Genomic DNA, 24,147 nt, shown 5'->3' on the forward strand with positions numbered 1-24,147 from the left:
CTTTGTCCCTCCCCCACTTCTCTTTTCAAATTTCTCCCCTTCTGCAATTAGTCCGAAGATGGACCCTGACTTGAAATGCCGCCTATCCATGCCCTCCCCAGGTGCTGCCTGACCTGCTAAGTTTCTCCAGCGTTTTGTTTTGCTGCAAATATGTGCCAGAGACCTGTACAATTTCTTCCAAAGCTTCACACAATGTCTTAGGATACACTGGATTCCGCGTATTTATTTATCTTATCATTTGGGACGTGTATAAATTCCAATACATTACAATTAGTGTAATTCTTTAGCTTCCAAGACATTCTCCACAAAAAATACAGACAAGAAATATTAATTTAATACTTTGAAAAATCTGTTCATTTTCTCTCCCTAGTTATCTTTTTGCTCTTAATATACTTAATCTTGTAAGATTCTTCTTTGCCTTATCTGCCAAAGCCATCTAATGTCCACTTTCCAATCTTCTGATTTCCCTCTTTAGTGTACTCTTGTATCTCTTATACTCATGGGATTCATTGAGTCAGGAGTGTATAATTGTTACATGTACCAAAAACAGAACAACATTCTTTCTTGTCGCAGATCTGTACAACACAATACTCATTGGCAACACACTGAACAAAAAGTTCAATAATTAAAAAAACAAAAGTCTGACCTCCTTAGTGCAACAAGAACTCATAGTTGATATACCTGACATAAACCCACTTTTCCCTGACCTGTGCCTCCCTTGTCATTCAGCGTTCCCTAATCTTGCCAGCCTTGCCCTTCACTCTAACTGGAACATGCAGTTCTTGAACTCTTCCCATCTCACTTTTAAAAGCTCCCACTTGCCAGAAATCCCTTGATGTGCAAACAACCTCTTTGGACTTTGAATTACCGATTATTGTGATTCAGCAGTGAAGTTAGAATCATTGTGTTCAAACTTTTGGACCATGAAGCTCAGAGTAGACTCTTCCTTTGTGGCATTGCAGTAGCAGTAAATTGTTCCAGCACTGGATTCTGCTTCTTATACTCCAGCCCTTTTCTATGTCAGACATTATATATGATAATATTTCAGTTTTAATGCTGTGGAGAATGTGTTCATTTTAACTTCCCTTGTCCTAGGTTTACTGTTGATTTTAGTCTATGTAAATTGCAGTTGGAAGACTTAATTGGTTTACAACATAGAACAGTATTACACAGGAATAGGCCCTTTGACCTAAAATGTCTGTGCTGTATATGATGCCATGAATAACTCATCTGCCTGCATATAATCCAGATCCCTCAATTCCCAGCATATTTGTGTGCCCATCCAAAAGTCTCTTCAATGCCTCTGTTGTATCTGTCTTCACCACCATCCCAACAGTGCATTATGAGCACTCTCACCCTCTATGTAAAGTAAATATGCCCCACATATCTCCTTTAAACTGTCCTGTCTCACTTTAAAGCTGGTATTAGATATCTCCATCTTGCTAAATAGGATCTGACAATCCACCTGATCTATGCCATTCATAATTTTATGTACATCTATCAGTTCTCCCCACAACTGCCAAGGCCAACAAACAAGGCCTTTGATTAGGTTCTGCACAGTAGTTGCTCAGGAAGGTTAGATTGCATGGGATCCAGGGAGAGCTAGCCAACCAAATACAGAATTGGCTTCATGGGAGGAAGCAGAGGGTGGTGATGATGCAAGGTTATTTTACAGACTGGATGTCTGTGATTCGTGATCAGAGTTTGCAGATGACACTAAAATAGGTGGTACCTTTGACAGTGAAGGTGATTATCAAGAATCACAGCGGGATCTTGATTGGATGGGCAAAATGCGAGATGTTGTATTTTGGGAAGTCAAACCAGGACAGGACCTTCGCAGTGAATGGTAGGACACTGGAGAGTGTTGTACAGCAGAGGGATGTAGGAATATAAGAAAATAGTTTGCTGAAAGTGGCATCATAGGTAGATAGGGTGGTGGAGTCTTGGCATGCTGGTCTTCAACAGTCAGGGAATTGAGTATAGAGGAATGCATAGGAAGGAACTGCAGATGCTGGTTTAAACTGAAGATAGACACAAAAAGCTGCCATTTTGTGTCTATAATTGAGTGTAGACGTTGACCTGTTTCATTTGCTTGCAAAGCCATATGTGTGTTTTATTATGACTACATGCAGATTGATTTCAGTTCCAATGTTCCAATGATTCCAATTTCATCTATTTTTTTCCTACTGGTCATTGCATTACTAATTCATATTGTATTTAAATAATTGGAAATTTTTCAAGTGCATTATGTTTGTTTTTCAGCCTGAGAGTGAAGTATCCACAACGGCTGATGACTATACATCAGAGGTAAGAATATAGAAAATTATCTACAGATCAAAGTTATTAGTAGTACTGTAAAGCCTCATTATAATGGATTATATTGGGGGGGGGGGGGGGGGGGGGGGGGGGGAATGGTGTCTGGTATTGCCGATTATCTGCTGTAACCAAGTAAGTTATTATAATTTATTGTAGTTAAAAGAAAAAACTACAGATGGTGGTTAAAAAGACACAAAGTGCTGGAATAAGTCGGCGGGTTAGACAACATCTCTGGAGACCATGGATAAGTGATGTCGGGAACCTTCTTCAGACTAATTCAGTCTGCTGAGTTACTCCAACACTTTGTGTCGTTTCACCTTAAAACTAGTCGCTGATGCCGCTGGTCTGCATCAGCAAGCCTTTTTACACCGGTTGACGCGACTATTGTTGCAGCTCATGTTGTAGCCCCTGGGTAGCAGCACTTTCTTCAGGCTGCTGCCAACAACAAAACGTGCTCGGTCACCGTGGGGCTACCTCCCCTCTCACCTGATGCCGCGTTTTCCACTGCTTTGTCCACTCCCCGCTTCACCGCCACCTCCTTTTGTTGCTCTGTTCATTATTCTTCTCCCCCCCCCCTCCACTATCGCTGCCGCCTCCTCCTCTCGTTGCTTTGTCCACTCTGCTACCTCCGCTCCACCACCGCCACCTCCTCCTCCTTCTGCCCCCTGCAGTCGCCAACATCTTCCAAGTTGGTATATATCGGCAAGTCCGGTAGAGAAGGGGAAGGAGGAGGAGGAGGAGGAAACAGCGGTGGAACGGGAAGCAGACAAAGCGCCGACCAACAGGAAGAAGCGACAGCTGGTGAGATGAGAGGGAGCCCCATGGTTACTGATCTCATTCTGTCGGTGACAGTGGCCTGAAGAAAGCACTGTCCCCAGTATACTCTGTCCCCAGTGTATACAACGTGAGCTGCAACAATAGCCATATCAACTGAACTGTGCGGTGGGTGAAGAAGGATTCGCTGGTGCTTCTTGAGAGCTGGTTGGAAGAATTACAGGCAGAGAGGAGGTGCTGCAAGTCACGGGTGGCGATGGCAGGTTTATCTGCTATAAACGAAATCCATTATAAATCGGTCTGTTAAAATGAAGGTTTATTCAAATATCTTGGTGATAAAAATACAGCAAAAAAACTGATTATTCAATTAAAGGTAAGGCAATAGATGGTTAGCTCTCCAAACTGAACAATCTGCAAGAATTAATTGGAAAGAAAATGAGAGATTCTTAAAAGATAAGCTGTGACAAAGTCTGCCATAGCATTAAAATCAAAACTTTCAATATTACAAAACAAAGCGAACTTGCAGGAGTATTGTAGGAGTATAATTATCGCCTCAACTTTCTACATTGAGAATGCTGGTGACCTACTGGTTTTATTTGGAAGGCTAAGAGCAGAGGAAGCAGATAATCCTGAAAAATGCAGCAATTTGCTTCTTAAAGGATGTCTCTTCCTCGCTGTGGATTTCTGAATAATTGCAGACTAACAATGCTGTGCATACTATTAAAGTGAATTGGTTAGCCGTGCAGTACGTGTGTTTTGAAAACTTGGTTAACACTGCAGCTGAAGCAGCTGCTGCAAAAGGTTATTGTAATGCAAGATGGCACTTCATCATGTAGAAGTAATTGGTTGAATGATAAGTTTTGCATACCAATTTAAAAAAAGCAGGCACAGAAAGCATTAATTACATGATGCTAGTTACTACTTGTGGATAAATGTCCATGATTTTCTCCAGAAAGATTATGCAAGTTAGCGAAATTAACAAGATGATATCAAATTGGAATATATATTGGATGTGATATATGAAATTGGAGTACAATTGGAATGATATCAAATTGATATGGAAGAAATAGTCAATCTAACTTGCACATTTGAAAGCACAGTGCCCTCCATAAAGTTTGGGACAAAAATCCATCATTTATTTATTTGCCTCTGTACTCCACAATTTGAGATTTGTAATAGAAAAAAACACGTGTGGTTAAAGTGCACATTGCCAGATTTTAATAAAAGCCATTTTTATACATTTTGGTTTCACTGTGTGGAAATTACATAGTCCCCCCCCATTTCAGGGCACCATAATGTTTGGGACACATGGCCTCACAGGTGTTGGTAATTGCTCAGGTGTGTTTAATTGCCTCCTTAATGCAGCTCTCAGCACCTAGTCTTTCCTCCAGACTTTCCATCACCTTTGGAAACTTTTATTGCTGTTTATCAACATGAGGACCAAAGTTGTGCCAATGAAAGTCAACAAAGCCATTATGAGACTGAGAAACAAGAATAAAACTGTTAGAGACATCATTAAGAAGAAAGAGAGCGTACTAATCGCAAAGGGACTGGCAGGCCCAGGAAGACCTCCATTTCTGATGACAGAAGAATTCTCTCTATAATAAAGAAAAATCCGCAAACACCTGCCCAACAGATCAGAAACACTCTTCAGGAGTCAGGTGTAAATTTGTCAATGACCACTGTCCGCAGAAGACTTCATGAACAGAAATACAGAGGTGACACTGCAAGATGCAAACCACTGGTTAGCTGCAAAAATAGGACGGCCAGGTTACAGTTTGCCAAGAAGTACTTAAAAGAGCAACCACAGTTCTGGAAAAAGATCTTGTGGAAAAACGAGACGAGGATTAACTTATATCAGAGTGATGGCAAGAGCAAAGTATGGAGGAGAGAAGAAACTGCCCAAGATCCAAAGCATACCACCTCATCTGTGAAACACGGTGGTGGGGGTGATATGGCCTGGGCATGTATGGCTGCTGAAGGTACTGGTTCACTTATCTTCATTGATGATACAACTGCTGATGGTAGTAGCATAATGGAATTCTGAAGTGTATAGACACATCCTATCTGCTCAAGTTCAAACAAATGCCTCAAAACACATTGGCCGGCAGTTCATTCTACAGCAAGACAATGATCCCATACATACTGCTAAAGCAACAATGGAGTTCTTCAAAGCTAAAAAATGGTCAATTCTTGAATGGCCGTCAATTACCCGATCTGAACCCAATTTTATATACTGAAGAGAAAACTGAAGGGGGCGAGCCCCCAAAACAAGCATAAGCTAAAGATGGCTGCAAAACAGGCTTGGCAGAACGTCATCAGATAAGACACCCAGCAACTGGTGATGTCCGTGAATCGCAGACTTCAAGCAGTCATTGCATGTAAAGGATATACAACAAAATACTAAACATGACTACTTTCATTTACATGACATTGCTGTGTCCCAAACAATATGGTGCCCTGAAATGGGGGGACTATGCATAAACACAGCTGTAATTTCTACATGGTGAAACCAAAATGTGTAAAAATGGCCTTTATTAAAATCTGACAATGTGCACTTTAACCACATGTAATTTTTTTCTATTACAAATCTCAAATTGTGGAGTACAGAGGCAAATAAATAAATGATTGGTCTTTGTCCCAAACATTACAGAGGGCACTGTAGTTAATCTAACTGTCAAGTCAAGTCAACTTTATTTGTCACATACATATACAAGATGTGCAGTGAAATGAAAGTGGCAACGCCTGCGGATTGTGCTAAAACTACAAAACAGAGTAGAAAAAAAAAATTTAACACAAAAAAAAAATTAATACAGTAAATTAAATTAGTCCCTGGTGATATGAGTTAACAGTCCTGAAGGCCTGTGGGAAGAAACTCCGTCTCATCCTCCCTGTTTTCACGGGTTGACAGCGGAGGCGTTTGCCTGACCGTAGCAGCTGGAACAGTCCGTTGCTGGGGTGGTAGGGGTCCCCCATAATGTTGCTGGCTCTGGATCTGCACCTCCTGATGTATAGGTCCTGCAGGGGGGGGCGAGTGTAGGTCCCATAGTGCATTCAGCCGAACGCACTACTCTCCACAGAGCCTTCCTGTCCTGGGCAGAGCTATTCCCAAACCAGATTGTGATGTTTCCGGACAAGATGCTTTCTACAGCCCCAGAATAGAAGCACTGAAGGATCCTCAGAGAGACTCTGAATTTTCTCAACTGACTGAGGTGGTAAAGGCGTTGCCTTGCCTTACTCACCAGTGCGGCAATGTGCGTTGTCCTTGTCAGATCCTCTGTAATGAGGACTCCCAGGTATTTAAAGCTGCTCACCCTATCCACAATAATCCCATTTATCTCCAGTGACGTGTACGTCCTCAGATGTTGAGCCCTTCTAAAGTCTTCAATCAGCTCCTTAGTTTTTGTGACATTCAAGAGAAGGCTGCTGTCCTGGCACATTGGATGCTTTGTTACTGTTGATTATTATTTTTTCAGTAAATTTAATCTGTTGATTGTAAAATGGTTTTACATTCTTTTTAAGAATGTGCGAATACTCTGCAGAGGCATAGGTGAAAAGAATCCCATTTGGGTATGTTGTGAAATATATAGACACAAGGAACTGGATGCTGGATTCTAACATTCCATAATTCACCAACTTTGAAATTCCAAAGTTTCTGGTTGATATCCTGTTACCGATCCGCAACGTCACCTATCCATTGCCTACACAGAAGTTGCCTAACTCGCTGAGTTACTCCAGCACTTTGTGTTTTGTCAAATATGTACTTAGATGTGGTGCCTAGACTTCACAGCCGGTGAATGATGGAGTGGGGTCGCAAGCTCAGCTGGGGATGGGTTGGCAAGTCACTCCATTCACATTCAGTTTACATTTTATATTTGTTTTATTTACATTTCTGGCAATCCATAGTGCTTTGGAAACCCAGGATGCCTGGCGTGTGTTGTCATTTTATTATCACATGACCTCTGTTGGTCCAGAAAAACAGAGTATCCAGAAAGGCTCTGGAACTATGGATGCTGGAATATTGGTGTTCAACCTGTATACAGAAAGTAAATAATTATAACGAAGAATGGATAGAATATGGATTGACATAAAATAATGCACGGACATAAAATGTAATAAAAAGGAACTGCAGATGCTAGTTTATGCCAAGTCTAGACACAAAATGCTGGAGTAACTCAGCGGGTCAGGCAGTATCTCTGGAGAAAATGAATAGGTGATAGGTCTGACGAATGGTGCCCACCAGAAACGTCACCTTTCCATTTTCTCCAGAGATGCTGCCTGACCCGCTGAGTTACTCCAACATTTTGTGCCTATCTTTTATATGTACATGAATTACAGTACAGGTAAATTGGCAAAATGGAGGAAGGGCTGATAAAAGTGTCAGACCCAAGTTTTTGGTGAGCAATGTAGCGAAGGTATCGTGGAAGTATTTTCTAACTTCAATGACAAATCAGTAGCAGATGTCGAACTATGAATTAAGTTTATTTGTTTGTGAAATTTAGTGAGCAAATACAACTTAGGCAGTTCATTGCTCTTGTCACTCCCCAATAATCAGTCGCCAATGGTGGGTCAAAATAAATCAAGGATTGGCAAATGATGACCAAAATTTAGATGCCAAAAAGCTTTTGGACTGGTAGAGATTATAGAGAAAGGGTCAAGCTCTCAAAGGAATTCGAAGTAAAGGAGAATCTTAAATTATGTTACTCGTGTTTACGAAACAGCAAATGTTACAGCAAACCATTTGAAATTATAAAGCAACTTTGTTTTCGCTAAGATCATGCAAAAAAGATTAATTTTATTGCTTATCGGTCTGATTCAAACCCTGAATAACATTTGAAGAACTTGGCTGATTTTGATTAAATGTTTTTAATTGCTTAACACCCCTGATATCTTTAGTATAGATGTTTAATTCCTTGCCACTTGTGAGCACGAGAAGCTGCGAGAATGTTTTCAAAGGGGGCTTTAAGAGACTTGCCTCTTTGGGTTTGCAGAAATGTGTAAAGGAATGGTTAGCAATTGTTTTACTGTTATTAAAGCAACATCTTTCTGTGGTTTTGTTATACTGTTTGTGGGAATGAATGAGAAAATGCTTACAAGTAATTGTTTGGTTTGCACAGGCAAATGATTGTTGTACAGTACAACACGAAACACTATGTAAAGCAGAAGATATAACAAGGGTACAGTATGAAGCAAAATAACTTACTGACATATTTAACCATAGCTGCTGACACTTCCTTCTTCCACTATGGGTGAAATGGTTTCCAGTATCTAAACCCATATCACCATCACATTCAGGATTCAAATAATTCAGCATAAATTTTGCAGGTCATCATAATTATGTGTATTATTGAAATTAACAAACATACTGATAATTCACAGAAATGTTTCGTGAATTAGCCATTTTATTTTAAATTCTAAATAGATTTTCCCCCGTCCCTGTTCTACTTCGTGGTCCGGCACCTGTTGTACCTTTGTTGTGACTCTTAAGGGCCACGAGTACACATGTTTAAGATGTTATCATGGTGGAGCTTAACTCCAGGCTGTTTATTCCAAGGCCGCCTGGATCCAGAGTGACCGCCTAATCACACCAATCACTTGTATACACAGGCATACAAAGTAGTCCTTGGATACACAAAGTAGTCCCAGCAATATCACAACATCCCCCTTGTCTTATATAAAATTGTTTTCTTTACCATTCGAGGGCTAAAATATATTTAACAAACAAAACCAAAACACCATTGCTTTTTGCAAACAAAACCAATAACACAATTAAACACAATTGCTTTTTTTTTGCCATCATGGTGGTCACTCCTCTGCGGTAGTTCACTCAACGCCGGGTGGTCACTCATCTCCGGGTGGTCACTCATCTCCGGGTGGTCACTCACTCCGTGTGGTCACTCCACAGATATATACATATATACAAAAACATCAAATAAAATACATTAAGCTTTCAGTACACAGATCACTACACAGATCATTAAACACAAAATATTCATTTTGTTCCATATCTTCCCCTCAAGAAGACGTGCTGTGTAGATCAAACGTAGTGTAGGCTCTAGATGCTCTACAAGACTACAAGACCACTTTGTCAAAGTAGTTTTTTTAGTATTAGTCCAAATGCACCATGGGAAGCTTAAGATTAATTGATATATTGATTAATATAGAAAATAATTTAAATGCAGCTTAAAACATTGCTTTTGTGTTTTCAGTTAAGGCAGCCAATGTTGAGGCAGAATAACGTTGTGGACGCCATTGGTGTTCTTTTGTCCATGTTCTACCTGATCTGGCAATAATTGTTAAAAATAGAACATAGGTTATCCCAGATAGAATTTCCCAGATTAAGAATCCTTATCCTCATTGTACATATTCACCCAAAACTATGACACTTTTGTCTAGCAGATGTTACTAACTTCTTTAATATTAGCAAAAAACTAATGCACATTGTATGTACTAATCTTGAATGTTATGTGTTGCTTTACTTAATCACTGAGAAAATATTTGTTGGCCCTTTTGTTACTTGCTGCTTTTGATAATGATGTAATAATAGTTGCCATTTTTTGTGTCATATAAGTGAAATATTACAGTTACAAATAATGAAAGAACTAGATTTTTCAAATTAGAGATTGGCTAGAATTCCACAAGACAGTTTATGACAAGTCCACTGGCTGCAGTTGTGATTTAAACCAGAACCATTTCAAGGGGAAAATCGTGTACTCACAAATTAACAATTGGCTATTGTTACTGAAAACTTTCAACTTTGTATCTAAGTAAAATATTATATTAAAAATAAGTTAAAACTTTAGTTCATTGCATTGAAATTATGTATTTCAGTACTTTTAATGTGTTGAACTTTTGTTTCCTTTCTCGAAGTCCTGTGGGTGCTGGCAGGCCTTAAGGTGTCATCTTAAAATACTTGCTGTATCATTGTATGGGGAGTAGATGAGGAGAATAACCTGGTTATTTCCCCTTGTGCTCACCATACAATTGAACAACAAGTATTTTAAGGAGATACCTTAAGGTGTCAAAAACTGCAGATACTGGAATTCTAAAATAACAGAAAATATTGGAAGCACTCAGCTAGACAGACAGCATCTGTGGAAAGAGAAGCAGAACTACCATTTCAGGTCATAGACCTTTCATCGGAACTGTGAAAGAGAGAAAATAAATTCGTTTTAAATTGTAAGGAGGGTGATGGTAAGATATTACAAAGAGAATATCGCTGATAAGGTGAGAAAATAATTGTTGTGGGGATGAGCTATAAAGAAAGGCTTCCAGTTGATGGATTAATAGAAACAGTTAAAGTGGGAGAATGAGCACAGTTCACAGCTGTAGGACTTCCCATCAAAGTCCTGCTGTTGTAATGGAGACGGAAAACCGGAGCCAGTATCACAAAATGGAAACAGGCCCTTTGGCCCAACTCATCCATGCCAACCGAGATACTCCATTACAGTTAGTCCCATTTGCTAGTCAGTTCATGCCTCAGTTGTAAAATTTGATATTCAGCTGTGCCCAAGTGAAAGATTAGTTGCTTTTTATTAGATTTTATGACAATTCAGGAGAAATGGGTGAGATTGGGATGAAGAATTAAAGTGGCATGGAACTGGATGCTCAGAGTTGTCCATTTGATCCAATTCTAACATCTATACATGCCTGCTTTTTGGCAAGAAGTCTGGATGTCAAGAAGAATCTAGGACCTTAGCATGTTTTCCTGGTGAATCAAAAACGCACTCATATTATTTGTGCAATGGTAACGAGCAATTGTTAGAAATGCTGGTACTGTTAGGTAAAACAATTGAAAGTTTCACAGGAGAATTTCTAATAGTTGTGAAAAATGAACTATATGTTCTAATGTTAATACCATTATTGAAGTCAACCAAAAGACAGTTCAGCCAAATTTAAGATATTCATGTTGTCATCATATTGTAAAATTTCATTAGTAGCCACAAGAAATGGCATTGAAATAACAATATTGTTTTAAATATTACACATCAAAGTCCTGCAGGTTGAAAAGGATGCATTGAAGTTGTTGAGGTGCACATTTCTAACAATAGTTGCTATAGTGATATTTGTAGCTGCATGTTTTCATATTAAATCTACCTCCGAAGAATTGCTTTTTTCCTATCTACTGCTTCTCTTTCAAAATCCAAAATTATACTCTATAGATATTAAATTATTTTTTAATTGCTTCAGGAAGAGGAATTTAGCATATCAGAGATCTGCTCTGAGCATGATACACAGCCATTTCAGACGAGACTGGAGATAATGGAGGATGATTTGGCTGCAAAACACCATGAGGTTGAAGAGCTGAACAGAGAGCTTGAAGAATTGAGGAATGTGTTTGGTACAGAAGGTTTTCAGCAGGTAAATCTCCATATTTTCCACCTTTTATATTTCCTATACATATTTTAAGTGAAGCTCTCGTAACAAAAATTGATAACATAAATTTCATTTTTATTTTCTACTAGACCAATCCTCTCCTGCATTGGTGCAGCACCCTGTCCTCCCCCCTCCCCTCTCTCCTCAACCCCCCCTCCTCTCTCCCTTCTCCCCCACTCCTCCCTTCCTCCCTCCCTCCTCCCCCTCCCCTCCTTTTAAACTTACCCGCTGAGGTCTATTGATTAAAAAAAACATTTGCTTCATACTAAATTAAACAATGCATTTTCAAAGCCAAAATATGAAATCTCATTTCTGCTTTGGCTGCTTACCTAAATTAGACTGCATTAAAGTGAGAGAAGAAACATTTGAACTGAAGGATGCAATAGAATTGATTGTCCCATTCTGTCACTTTTTTGCTTGTTTTGATATGGTTCTTATTCCAAAATAATATTCTGTATATTTAAACTAACATAATTGTATTCATCAGTAAGGTTTTCTGCCAGTCATTTAGTCTTTTCACAGAAATCCTGATGTCATTGGTGGACGTTTCTCCAAATGTTTAAAGATTTATGTGAACTGCATGTGTTTTTGATCATTTTTACTTTCCTTATATAAAGGGTAACTTTCTAATCTGTTTCTACTGCACAATTAATATTTATAATCTATTCCCATGTGCAAACATGTATTTTATTTTTCAAGTATTATATAGAGTTTTCCTAGCTTAATTTGTGTTACGAGCTCCCTCTGCTCCACAACACTCCCCTGGGCCCTACTGATGGTCCTGCCTGGTTTGACTTCCCAAAATGCAGTACCTCATACTTATATCAATTAAACTCCATTTGCCATTCTTTGGCCTACTTGCCCAGCTGATCAAGATCCAGCTGCAATTCGTGATAACCATCTTCACTGTTTCTGATACCACCTATTTTAGTATCATCTACAAACTTACTAATCATGCCAGCACATTCTCATTCAAATCATCAATATAGGTGACGTACAGCAATGGGCCCAGTAGGGATCCCTGAGGCACACCACTAGTCTTAAGCCTCCAGTGCAAAAATACAATCTTCTACCACCACTCTCTATTTCCCACCATTGAACTCTTCTGTATTAAGTCTGAAGAAGGGTCCCAACCTAAAACTTTGCCTGTCTGTTCCCTTGCCAGATGTTGCTTGTCCTGCTGAGTACTTCTAGGACTCTGTGTTTTGCTCAAGATTTAAGCATCTGCAGATCCTTGTGCCTCTGTATCTAGTTAGCTAGTTCCCCCTGGATTCCACATGATCAAACTTCCAATAGATTAATCTAACTTCAAAATGTTGGAGTAACTCAGCAGGTCAGGCAGCATCTCAGGAGAGAAGGAATGGGTGACGTTTCGGGTCGAGACCCTTCTTCAGACTGATGTCAGGGGGGCGGGACAAAGGAAGGATATAGGTGGAGACAGGAAGATAGAGGGAGATCTGGGAAGGGGGAGGGGAAGAGAGGGACAGAGGAACTATCTAAAGTTGGAGAAGTCGATGTTCATACCTCTGGGCTGCAAGCTAGTCTTAAGCCTCCAGGGACACCTGTCCCTTTACCTCCCCCCTCAACTCCATCCAAGGACCCAAACAGTCTTTCCAGGTGAGACAGAGGTTCACCTGCACCTCCTCCAACCTCATCTATTGCATCCGCTGCTCCAGATGTCAACTTATTTACATTGGCGAAACCAAACGCAGGCTCGGCGATCGCTTCGCTCAACACCTGCGCTCGGTCCGCGTTGGCCAAACTGATCTCCCGGTGGCCGAGCACTTCAACTCCCCCTCCCATTCCCAGTCTGACCTTTCTGTCATGGGTCTCCTCCAGTGCCATAGTGAGGCCCACCGGAAATTGGAGGAACAGCACCTCATATTTCGCCTGTGCAGCTTGCAGCCCAGTGGTATGAACATCGACTTCTCCAACTTTAGATAGTTCCTCTGTCCCTCTCTTCCCCTCCCCCTTCCCAGATCTCCCTCTATCTTCCTGTCTCCACCTATATCCTTCCTTTGTCCCGCCCCCCTGACATCAGTCTGAAGAAGGGTCTCGACCCGAAATGTCACCCATTCCTTCTCTCCTGAGATGCTGCCTGACCTGCTGAGTTACTCCAGCATTTTGTGAATAAATACCTTCGATTTGTACCAGCATTTGCAGTTATTTTCTTAATCTAACTTCATACATTTTACGACATCCAACACCTCCTCCAATGTAATATGGACTGTCATCAAGACTTGGCCATTAACTTTTTCAAGTTCCCTAATCTTTATACACATAGAAAAGACATAGAAAAATAGGTGCAGGAGTAGGCCTTTCGGCCCTTCGAGCTAGCACCGCCATTCAATATGATCATGGCTGATCATCTAAAATCAGTACCCCATTGCTGCTTTTTCCCCATATCCCTTGATTCCTTTAGCCCTAAGAGCTAAATCTAACTCTCTCTTGAAAGACCCACACTACCCTGGCTACACCCTCATTTCACTCCTACCATCGGGTAGACTCTCTGCGGTAAAAAAAAGAGAAGTATTCTTTGAAGACCTGGTCCGTCTCCTGCAAATCCACACATAGATGATGACTTATTTTCTCTCTCAATCCTCTAAATGCCTAATATACTTAAAGTCACTTTCGATTCTCCTTATTCTTATCTGCCAGAGCTATCTCGTGCCCCCCTTTTGCCCCTCTTGTATGCTCCACAATCCCCAATACTCTGCCAGGAATACAGTTGAAACCAGCTGTCCATATCTGACCTATGCTTCCTTCATGACCAGAGCCTCAACTTCTTTTGTCATCCAGGGTTCCTTACTCCCTCCTGCTTTGTCCTTCACTCGAACAGCAACATGCATACCTTGAACTCTCACTATCACACTTCTAAAAGCATCACACTTTCCAGACATCCCTTTGCCTGCAAACAGCCCATTCCATTCACCTTTCGCAAGCTTCTGTCTAATACCACCCAATTAAAAACTGTAGGGCCACCCTGTCCTTATCCATAAAGCTAATAGAACTGTGTTCACTGGCCCCAATGTGCTCATTCATTGACACTTCAGTCACCTGCCCTGCCTTTTGTCCTAAGAGCGGGCCAAGCTTTGGCCTCTCCCTTGTAGGGCTTTCAACATGTTTCCTAAGGAAACTTTCTTGAACACACTTGGCAAATTTCACCCCATCTAAGCCATTGACTCTGGCAGTCCCAGTCTATATATGGAAGGTGAAAATCCCCTACTATGGCAACCCTATTAGTCTTGCAACTGTCTGCAATCTGCAGGCATGTTTTTCCTCTAATCCCTGTTAACTATTTGTGGGCCTATAGGGCAATCCCAATAAGGTAATCATCAGCTTTTCATTTCTCAGCTCTACCCATTTTACTGGTTGATCCGTCAGTAATGTCATCTCAGTCTAAAGCATAATGTGCTCCTTAATCAATGAAGCAACTCACCTTCCATTTTTTACCTCTACCTCTCACATGTAGTATCTGCACCCTCGAACATTAAGTTACCAGACCTGTCTCTCCTTATCCAGGGTTCTGAAATAGCTTTACATTCCAATTGCACATATTTATCCATCCTTTTAGTTCATCTGCCTTGCATGTCAGGCCTCTTGCATTGAAATAAATGTAATTTAATTCAAACATCTTTCCTTGCTCCCTGCTATATTCCTGCCTGTACTGTCTATTGAACCTGCAGTTATTAACTTCAGTATTGATTTCTAGCTTCCAACCTGCCTTGGACCCTGCATTTCAACTGCATTGGATCCAGCCAATCTAATTTAAACCCTCCCGAGTAGCAATGCAAATCTGCCTACCAGGATATTGGTACAGGTCCCCTCTGCTCCAGATGAGATCCCAATGGTCCAAAAATCAGAATCCCTGCTCTGTGCGCCAACTCCTCAGCCATGCATTCATCTGTCCTATCTTCCTATTGGCGTAAATCCAGAGATTACTATCCTTGAGGATTTGACCTAACTCACTATATTCACACTGCAGGATATTTTCCCTATGCCTACTTATGACATTTGTGCCAATGTTCATAATAACGTCTGACTGCTTGCTTCCCCCTTGAGAATGTTCTGAGACATCCTGGACCTTGGCACCATCCTGGACCTTGGCACCATCCTGGAATGCACCATCCTGGAATTGCGTTTGCAACCACAGAATCTCCTGTTTGCCCCCCTCACTATTGAGACTCCTATTGTTGTAGAAGTGTCTGACTTTGCCCTTCCCTGGTATGCTCAGAGCTATGCTTGGTGCCACAAACCTGTTTTAGGAGTGGCTGTGCCTAAGATGAAGTGGGTGTTTGAGAGCAAGTGCTGAGGCTTTGGCTCGAGAGGCTCAGACCTGACTGCTGCTGGTGCTCTCTGAACAATCTCCTCCCCCACTCTCTTCCCGCCCCCCCCACCACAAAAAGTATCCGAAGGGTATATTTCATTTTGAAGGGATTGGCCATTGCGGATTCATGCACTCTGCCTACTCCCTTCACCCCACCCTTCCTGGTGGTCACCCGTCTACCTTCTGCCCATACCTCGGGTGTGAGCACCTCACTATAACTCCTATCTATGATGCTCTGTCTATTTATTTACAGCTCTTGGGACGGCTTTACTTACGTGCTGGAGTAACTCAGCGGGTCAGGCAGCATCATTGGAGAGAACGATGCTGCCTGACATGCTGAGTTACTCCAGCACTGTGTGTCTATCTTCAGTATATACTACCATCTGCAGTTCCTTTCTACACACTGAAAGGAAATATCATCCAGTTACTTCAAAAGTGGTGATACTGAGCAATGTTAATTTTAGCATGGCCTATGTCAATTAGTATGTCAATTTGAGGACATGGAGATTTCAGACTGATATATAATTTTGTAAATAGTGCCAGTAACACTGTAAAATTCTTTGCACAGCTACAGGATTTTGAAGCTGCAGTCAAACAGAGAGATGGTATTATTACTCAACTCACTGATAATCTACAGCAAGCCAGGAAGGAAAAGGACGAGATTCTACAAGAATTTTTGGATTTGACCGAGCAAAGTCAAAAACTACAAATTCAGTTTCAGCAGGTAAAACCCATTTTTGCTATTCCTGTAGAGTTACAAAGATCTGTACTTTTTTTCTGCTCTACACAGATAGGCATAATAATGTACAAGCAATGCTACAAATCTGGGTAGTGGCATTCAATCTTTGCTGAAGGAAATAAACGCAATCTAGGTGGACAATATTCTGTAATGATAGATTCTTAAAGGTTGTTGAAAATTCTAACTTTTGACAGCTAATGTATGTAAATTTTACTAATAGACCATTTAAAGAAAAAAACACAATTGTCATAACATTACAATCAGCATTTTTCATCCTTGACCAACACTATTAAAATCTATGAAACTAGTCATATCTTATTTGCTGTTCATGGGAAATATAAATGAGTTGCAATATTTACCTATAAAATAGTACTTTAATTTTTTGAGAGATGTCCAGATTAATCCCTGGGATGGCGGGACTTGCATATGAGGAAAGACTGAATAGACTGGGCTTGTACTTGCTGGAATTTAGAAGACTGAGGGGGGATCTTATAGAAACATATAAAATTCTTAAGGGGTTGGAGAGGCTAGATGCGGGAAGATTGTTCCCGATGTTGGGGGAGTCCAGAACCAGGGGTCACAGCTTAAGGATAAGGGGGAAGTCTTTTAGGACCGAGATGAGAAAACATTTCTTCACACAGAGAATGGTGAGTCTGTGGAATTCTCTGCCACAGAGGTAGTTGAGGCCAGTTCATTGGCTATATTTAAGAGGGAGTTAGATGTGGCCCTTTTTGCTAAAGGGATCAGGGGGTATGGAGAGAAGGCAGGTACAGGCTACTGAGCTGGATGATCAGCCATGATCATATTGAATGGCGGTGCAGGCTCGAAGGGCCGAATGGCCTACTCCTGCACCTATTTTCTATGTTTCTATGTTTCTATGTCCTGAACAGGCAAACTTCCTTTTGAGTATCTCAAAGTATTAAATCTTCACACCAAAATAAAAAGTTTAATTTTAATATCTGGGAGATGGCAGCATTGATGTAAGTAGGAATAGGTTGCAAAGTAATAAAGGGAAAAATTAGAGATAACAAGTTTGCAATCGTTCATGTTTTTTAAAATCTTACTCATTTACCTAACAAAGAATACAGTCAGCATTTCTGCTAACTGCTGGAGTGCTTTCAAATCATTCTGGCATTAATGAATGATTGATGGCCAAATTGCACCTTTTTCTGGACCTCTTATAACCCGAAAGGAAATTTAACCCTTTGCGTTGGGATATCCATTAATATTGAAAATATATTTTTCTCAGATTACTTTCCCTTGTTCCGAACAAATCAGTAATTTTCTGGACAACTTTCCAGTACATTATCAAACAAGAGAGTCTCATTGAACATCCAACAGTTGTAGCAAAGTAGGATCCATTTTTCTATACAGTACACCCTTGTTATAATGGACCATAGGGAGGGGGGGGATGGTGTCTGTTATTGCCGATTATCCACGATAACTGAGTAAGGGATTAATATTATATGTAGTTGAAACTACGAACTACAGACAATTGTTAATACACAAAAGGCCGCAAAGCTCTGGAGCAACTCAGCAGGTCAGGCAGCATCTCTGGAGAACATGGATAGGTGTCGTATTCACATTGATTCCGTCTGCCCAGTTACTCCAACAGTTTCACCTTGTTTCACCTTAAAACTAGGTGCCGATGTCGCTGGTTTGCATCAGCGAGTCCTTCATCACATGTTGCGGCTCTCGATGTAGCCCCTGGGGACAGCGCTTTCTTCAGGCCGCTGCCAAGGACAAGATGCACTCGGTCACCGTAGGACTCCCTCCCCTCTCGCACGCTGCCACTTCTTCCTTTGCTTTGTCTGTTCCTCGCTCCACTTCCAAGGTGGAGTAAGGGAGCGCTGTCCTTAGGGGCTACGTGAGTCGAAACAACAGCTGCGACAACCGGATTGTGCGCTGGGAGAAGAACGGCTTGCTGCTGCACCTTGCGAACCGGGAGTGGCGTTGGAAACTCAGGCTCTGTGGCTGGGGAGATGGTGTGAGCCAGGGGTGGCGTTGACAGGACCGTTCGCCATAACCAAAATGCGTTATAAAGGTGTCCATTAAAACGAGGGTTTACTTTAACAACTATTATTAACATCTAAAATGAATTTTTGTTACTGCAAGCTAAAAGTACTAAAGGCTGACATTGTTTAATAGAGTTAAGTGTCGATCCAAGTGATTGCTTGTCAATTTCAATGCCATGTCAATCTTAGTGCCATGTCGATTTCAATAGCCTCCGCAGTATAACTGGCAGCCTGTGTTCTTAAAGAGACAATGGCGGCACGGTGGCGCAGCGGTAGAGTTGCTGCCTTACAGCGCCGGAGACCCGGGTTCAATCCCAACTACGGGTGCTGTCTGTACGGAGATTGTACGTTCTCCCCGTGACCCGCATGGGTTTTTTCCGAGATCTTCGGTTTTCTCCCACACTCCAAGGACGTACAGGTTTGTAGGTTAATTGGCTTGGTGTATGTGTAAATTGTCCCTGGTGTGTGCAGGGTAGTGCTAGCATGCGGGGATCGCTTGTTGGCGTGGACTCGGTGGGCCGAAAGGCCTGTTTCAGCATTGTATCTTTAAACTAAACTAAAAATAAACAGTCCCGCTGTAACCGAAATCTGTTTGGAATAGGTCTGTACTAAAGAGGTTTACAGTACTTTTATTTAAGATTTAAGTCCCTGCATCTTGAAGCACAGTGATATTTTTCTTATTACTGATATTATTGATATTCCTTCAGTGTTACATATGTTTGGTTTGCTGTGGTAATGCGTTCTTTCCCCCTTAAATCTTTTGTGCTCAACTCAATTTATAATTACTGTATTAAAACCAGCTGCATTGCCCTTGAAGTGGATACTGAAGATAATCCTTCTAGGCAGATAATCTTTAATATCGTATTAAAATTTATTTTGCAACTTTTGTCTGTTCTTTGTTTTTCTAGGGAAAGTTGATTTTTTTTCTCACTTTGGTTAATGTATTATTGTAAATATGGTATTTTCAAGTGCAGTTCTTGGGAGTTGATTTAAAAACCTATCAATGTTAATACTGATTAGCAGACCGCCAAATAGTTCTGACATTATGTGGACAAATTATCTGGAGCATTTATGCCTGTGTAAGTAAGCAACATGACTGCACATGGAGGTGGGGAAACCCTCGTCTACGTATTTAAGGCTCACCCCACGCTCCAAATATTTGTGATCATGGGGTGGTTGGAATGCTGAGAAAAATGTTACCAATCATTGGGGAGTCCAGAACAAGGGGCCACAGTTTAAGAATAAGGGGTAGGCCATTTAGAACTGAGATGAGGAAAAACTTTTTCAGTCAGAGATTTGTGAATCTGTGGAATTCTCTGCCTCAGAAGGCAGTGGAGGCCAATTCTCTGAATGCATTCAAGAGAGAGCTGGATAGAGCTCTTAAGGATAGCGGAGTCAGGGGGTATGGGGAGAAGGCAGGAACGGGGTATTGATTGAGAATGATCAGCCATGATCACATTGAATGGCGGTGCTGGCTCGAGGGGCCGAATGGCCTCCTCCTGCACCTATTGTATTGTCTATTGTCTATTGTCATATTGATAGCATAAATAATTTAAAGACATGCTTTTGTGTGAGGTTGAAGTAGTATGGATGTCTTCTGCTTACTTCTTGAAGCTAACAATTTGAAATTTGTGCTTTTCTTTTGCATGAAACGCAGCTGCAGGCCAACGAAGCAGTGAGAAGTACAAGCCGCGGTACCACAGCTGCTGACTTCATTCATTCCAAGCAGCAACTTGTCGCGTATCAAATGCAAATTGATGAACAGGAACAACAGCTGAAAACTTCTCAAAAAATGAATGAGGAATGTCAACACCAAATAAGATGTTTGCAGGCTCAACTTCAAGATCGTGTAGTGGTATGCCTATTTCCTGAGTATATTTATGAACTACAGTGTTTACTCTTAATAGGGAAACTCTTCATTCTGCACTTGTATCTTTCCAATCTGTGATGTGATTCATAATCTTTAATCTTACTTGTTTTAAGCATAAAACCAATGTTTTTTTTAATTGCTGGTCTACTAAATGTGGTGTTTTAAGGCTTGAGGAATTGTTGAGCTTTTTTTGAATGCATTGAACAGAGCACAGCGGACATGTTAATCCAATAATGGATATTCACTGTTCTGTTTTAGTAATCATGCTGTTAAAGTGGGATTGGAAGTCTTGTATCTAGGTCATTAAGACTCTATGTCAATAGTCCAATTGCAAAGACCATCTGAATGTACATAAACCTATAAGTGGAAATAATGCTCCAGCACCTGATGAAGCAATGATTTTAATTTTGCATATGTTTGTTTGGATTTTTTCCCTGCCTACAGACTAACAATGGAAAGACTGACAAAGACAGACAAATTGAACATCTTGAAAATACAATTAAAAGTCATGAAAGTACCTCATCACTGTTGAAAGATAAAACCCTTGCCTCTGAAAAAATACTTCATGATTTAAATGAATGTATTTTGCAAAAGAATCAAGAGTCTGAGAACCTAAAAACTGAACTAATTAATTCAAAGCAAAGGGCGAGACAGTCATCAGATGAAATAAAGCACCTTATGGGTAATATAGAAGCCCTCCAGAAACGCTGCCACATGGGCAATTTATCTGAATTAGAAACGGTACAAAGGATTGAAATAGAAAATCATCGCAAAATGGAGCAACTTCAGGCAGAATTGGATGAGATGTATGGGAAACAAATAGTACAGATGAAACAAGAATTGCAACAGCAACATATCTCTGAAATTAGAAAACTTACTGAGCAGCATAAATCTGAAATGGGAACGGCTTTGGGTCATTCTGTGAATAATTTAGTTAATGAGGAGCAAATTGATGTGTTAAATATGGCAATCAATGAACTAAATGCCAAATTAAGAGATTCTCATTTTCAAAGAGACCAAATAAAGCAAGATATGACACAACAGTTAGAAAAAGCTTCTGAGAAACAGTCAGATCTGCAGGAACAAGTCCATGATCTTTTGCAAGAGCTCAATTTCACTAAGGTTCAGATTCGGAAAGCATCGGAAAATATTTCTGATCACAAATACAGAATGCATGAAGTGGAAGAACTGAAAGACATGATTGGCCAATTGAAGACCCAACTCTTTGCTGCTTCAGATTCTAATAAAGAGCTAAAGTCTAAGCACGAGGCAGAAGTTACCAACTATAAAATTAAGCTTGACATGTTGGAGAGAGAAAAAGATGAAGTTTTGGATAGGATGGCTGAATCTCAGGAATCTGAATTAGAAAGATTAAGGACTCAACTTCTATTCAGCCATGAAGAGGAGCTAACTAAACTGAAAGAAGATCTCGAAAGAGATCATAAATTGAAAGTTTGTACTCTACAAGATCAACTGGCTTTGGACCAGAGCCAGAAATTGGTAAGCTTACAAAATGAATTAGGCAAAAAAATTGAAGAGGCGAATTGTGAAAGGGATTATATGGTCCTTAATAATAATCAGTTGTTATGTGAAGTATCTTTGTTGAAAGAGAAGCTCCAGTTGTCTCAGAATAGCTCTGCGGAGGCAGAGATGCGTTTGCAAATAGGTGAACTTGAAATGGAAATTGAAGCACTCAGAAAAGATGAAAAAGAAAAGAGCACAGTTGGAAAAGAAATTGTAGAGCTACAAGGCAGAAATAAAGTTTTGGAGGAACAGATTAAGGAGCAGGAATCTATGAAGATAAACATTATTGTGCTTCAGGAAGAAAATGAAGCCCTAAAAGAGGAGAAAAAACAATTGGAAAAGCTGAATATTTATTGTACACGAGAAGCAAGTACGTTTACATCTGTTAGTGAACACGACCTTTCAGAAATGAGAGGAAAGATAGAAAGGCTAACTGTGATTAATGAGCAGCTAAAAGCCCATGAGAGAGAGCTCAAAGAGGAAGTTGAACGGCAAAGAAACACATTTTCTTTTGCTGAGAAAAATTTTGAAGTTAACTTTCAAGAGTTGCGTGATGAATATGACTGCCTGCTGAAAATGAAATCCGAAATAGAAGAAAAGACGATTAAGCAAGAGATTGAATATGAAACAAAGTTAAAGGTTTTAAGTGAACAACGCCAGCGTTCAGAATTGACGAAAGACACAGACAATTTCGCAGTGATAAGCCAGGTGCAGCTCGACAAAGACAATAGCCAATGTGAAATTTTAGGAAGCAATGAAGTAATTGAAAAAGACGCAACTGAGCTTATGGAAAAGCTTGGAATAGCTCAACAGGACAAGAAAGAGCTAACTGAGAGACTTTCAGATCTTTCAGAGGTTTTGATTTTAAGGCAAAATGAAATTTTACAGTTGAACGAGGAGCTCAAATTTTTAAAGGAGCAGGCCAATGAAAGGTGCGAGAAAACTGACATAATAGAGAATCAGAAACTGTCAGATGTTGAAATGACGATCCAAGAGGACAAACTGTCTCAATTGAATTTGATAAAAGCAAAGAATGAAAGTCAACCTAAACAGCCAACTTTTTCTACAACCTATGAATTAAAGGAAAATGAACAGCAAGAAAATCTAATAAAGCAAGTCATTTCACTGAAAAATTCAATGAAAATTATTGTCTTAGAAAGGGATGAGTTGCAACAAAATCAGATTCATCTTATTCAAGAAAAAGAATCTCTATTAACTAAAATTAACAATTTAAGAGAAAAGCAAGAATCAGAACTTTCAAATACTCTTTCAGAAAGGAATCATCACTGGCACCAACTAGAGACTTTACGGGCTGAACAATCTGGCTTGGCTGAACCTGCACAGCAGAAGTCATCACTGGAAGAAATCCTGCACAAAAATGGAGAGGAAATTAAAAAATCATTTGTTACTGCTCAGCAGGAAACTTTGGCACGGGAGAAGATTAAAGATAAGGCTAGAGATTCTATTTGTGAACTGAATCCTGGGGTGAATGAAAATCAGGTACGTGAGATGCATCGTAGAGAAATTTAAACAGATAAATTTGGTATTTTATAAGATAAAGGCCATTTTGTGTTGGCATACATTTAGGTTCTTGACATGCGGGTATCCTTTTTTTCACAAAATCTAAAGTAATTGGAACCTGCTGTATGTAAAAGCTCAGGATTTATGCAGTCACGCAGCAGCGTATCTGAACACAGACTTCACCAAATGAAACGTAACTTTTGCTCTAAGTCACATGAAACCTATGTTACACGAAGCAAATGATGCAAAGCACTAAGAATGTGAGCAACCCCTCGCACCTCCAGGATTTGCCACATCTAACATTCTAATCAATGGTACCTGGCACAGCTGTACAAATTCGGCATCAGTTATTGTTTCCTTGCTATGTCTTTTTTCTAATCTCCATAGTTTAATACAATAATGAATCAATATGAATATTGAAATGTTGAAGCATTTTAAATGTAATCTCTTTGAAATGGAATTCAGTGAAAATTGGAGACATTTAGCATTGTTAACAGGGTATGTTCCATAACTTTATGTCAGTGTAAGTTCAGAGTCAATGTATTTTCAGAAATGTTACGTTCATTTGGTGAAGTCTGTGTTCAGAATCCAAATTAGTTTTCAATAAATACACAAATTTCCTGTTTCAGCAATATCAGAACCCTTGTCAGGAGTGGTACTGAGCAAGAGATGAGCTGCAAAAATT

General features: G+C 40.2%; 1 protein-coding gene across 8 annotated transcripts in view; it reads left to right on the plus strand.

Annotated features, from left to right (window-relative positions):
* akap9 (A kinase (PRKA) anchor protein 9) overlaps positions 1–24,147 on the plus strand; it is a 179,119-nt gene that overhangs the window by 20,327 nt on the left and 134,645 nt on the right. For 7 of the 8 annotated variants that reach the window (XM_078417507.1, XM_078417471.1, XM_078417498.1 and 4 more), the window contains exons 3-8: positions 2,263–2,307; positions 8,208–8,267; positions 11,281–11,451; positions 16,362–16,517; positions 20,205–20,402; positions 20,862–23,441. In XM_078417507.1, the coding sequence (XP_078273633.1) occupies positions 2,263–2,307; positions 8,208–8,267; positions 11,281–11,451; positions 16,362–16,517; positions 20,205–20,402; positions 20,862–23,441 (3,210 nt within the window). The remainder of the gene's footprint in view (positions 1–2,262; positions 2,308–8,207; positions 8,268–11,280; positions 11,452–16,361; positions 16,518–20,204; positions 20,403–20,861; positions 23,442–24,147) is intronic. The other variant, XM_078417490.1, reaches the window with a different exon arrangement.

This window comes from Rhinoraja longicauda, chromosome 2, assembly GCF_053455715.1.
Source record: "Rhinoraja longicauda isolate Sanriku21f chromosome 2, sRhiLon1.1, whole genome shotgun sequence".
Taxonomy (NCBI): domain Eukaryota; kingdom Metazoa; phylum Chordata; class Chondrichthyes; order Rajiformes; family Arhynchobatidae; genus Rhinoraja; species Rhinoraja longicauda.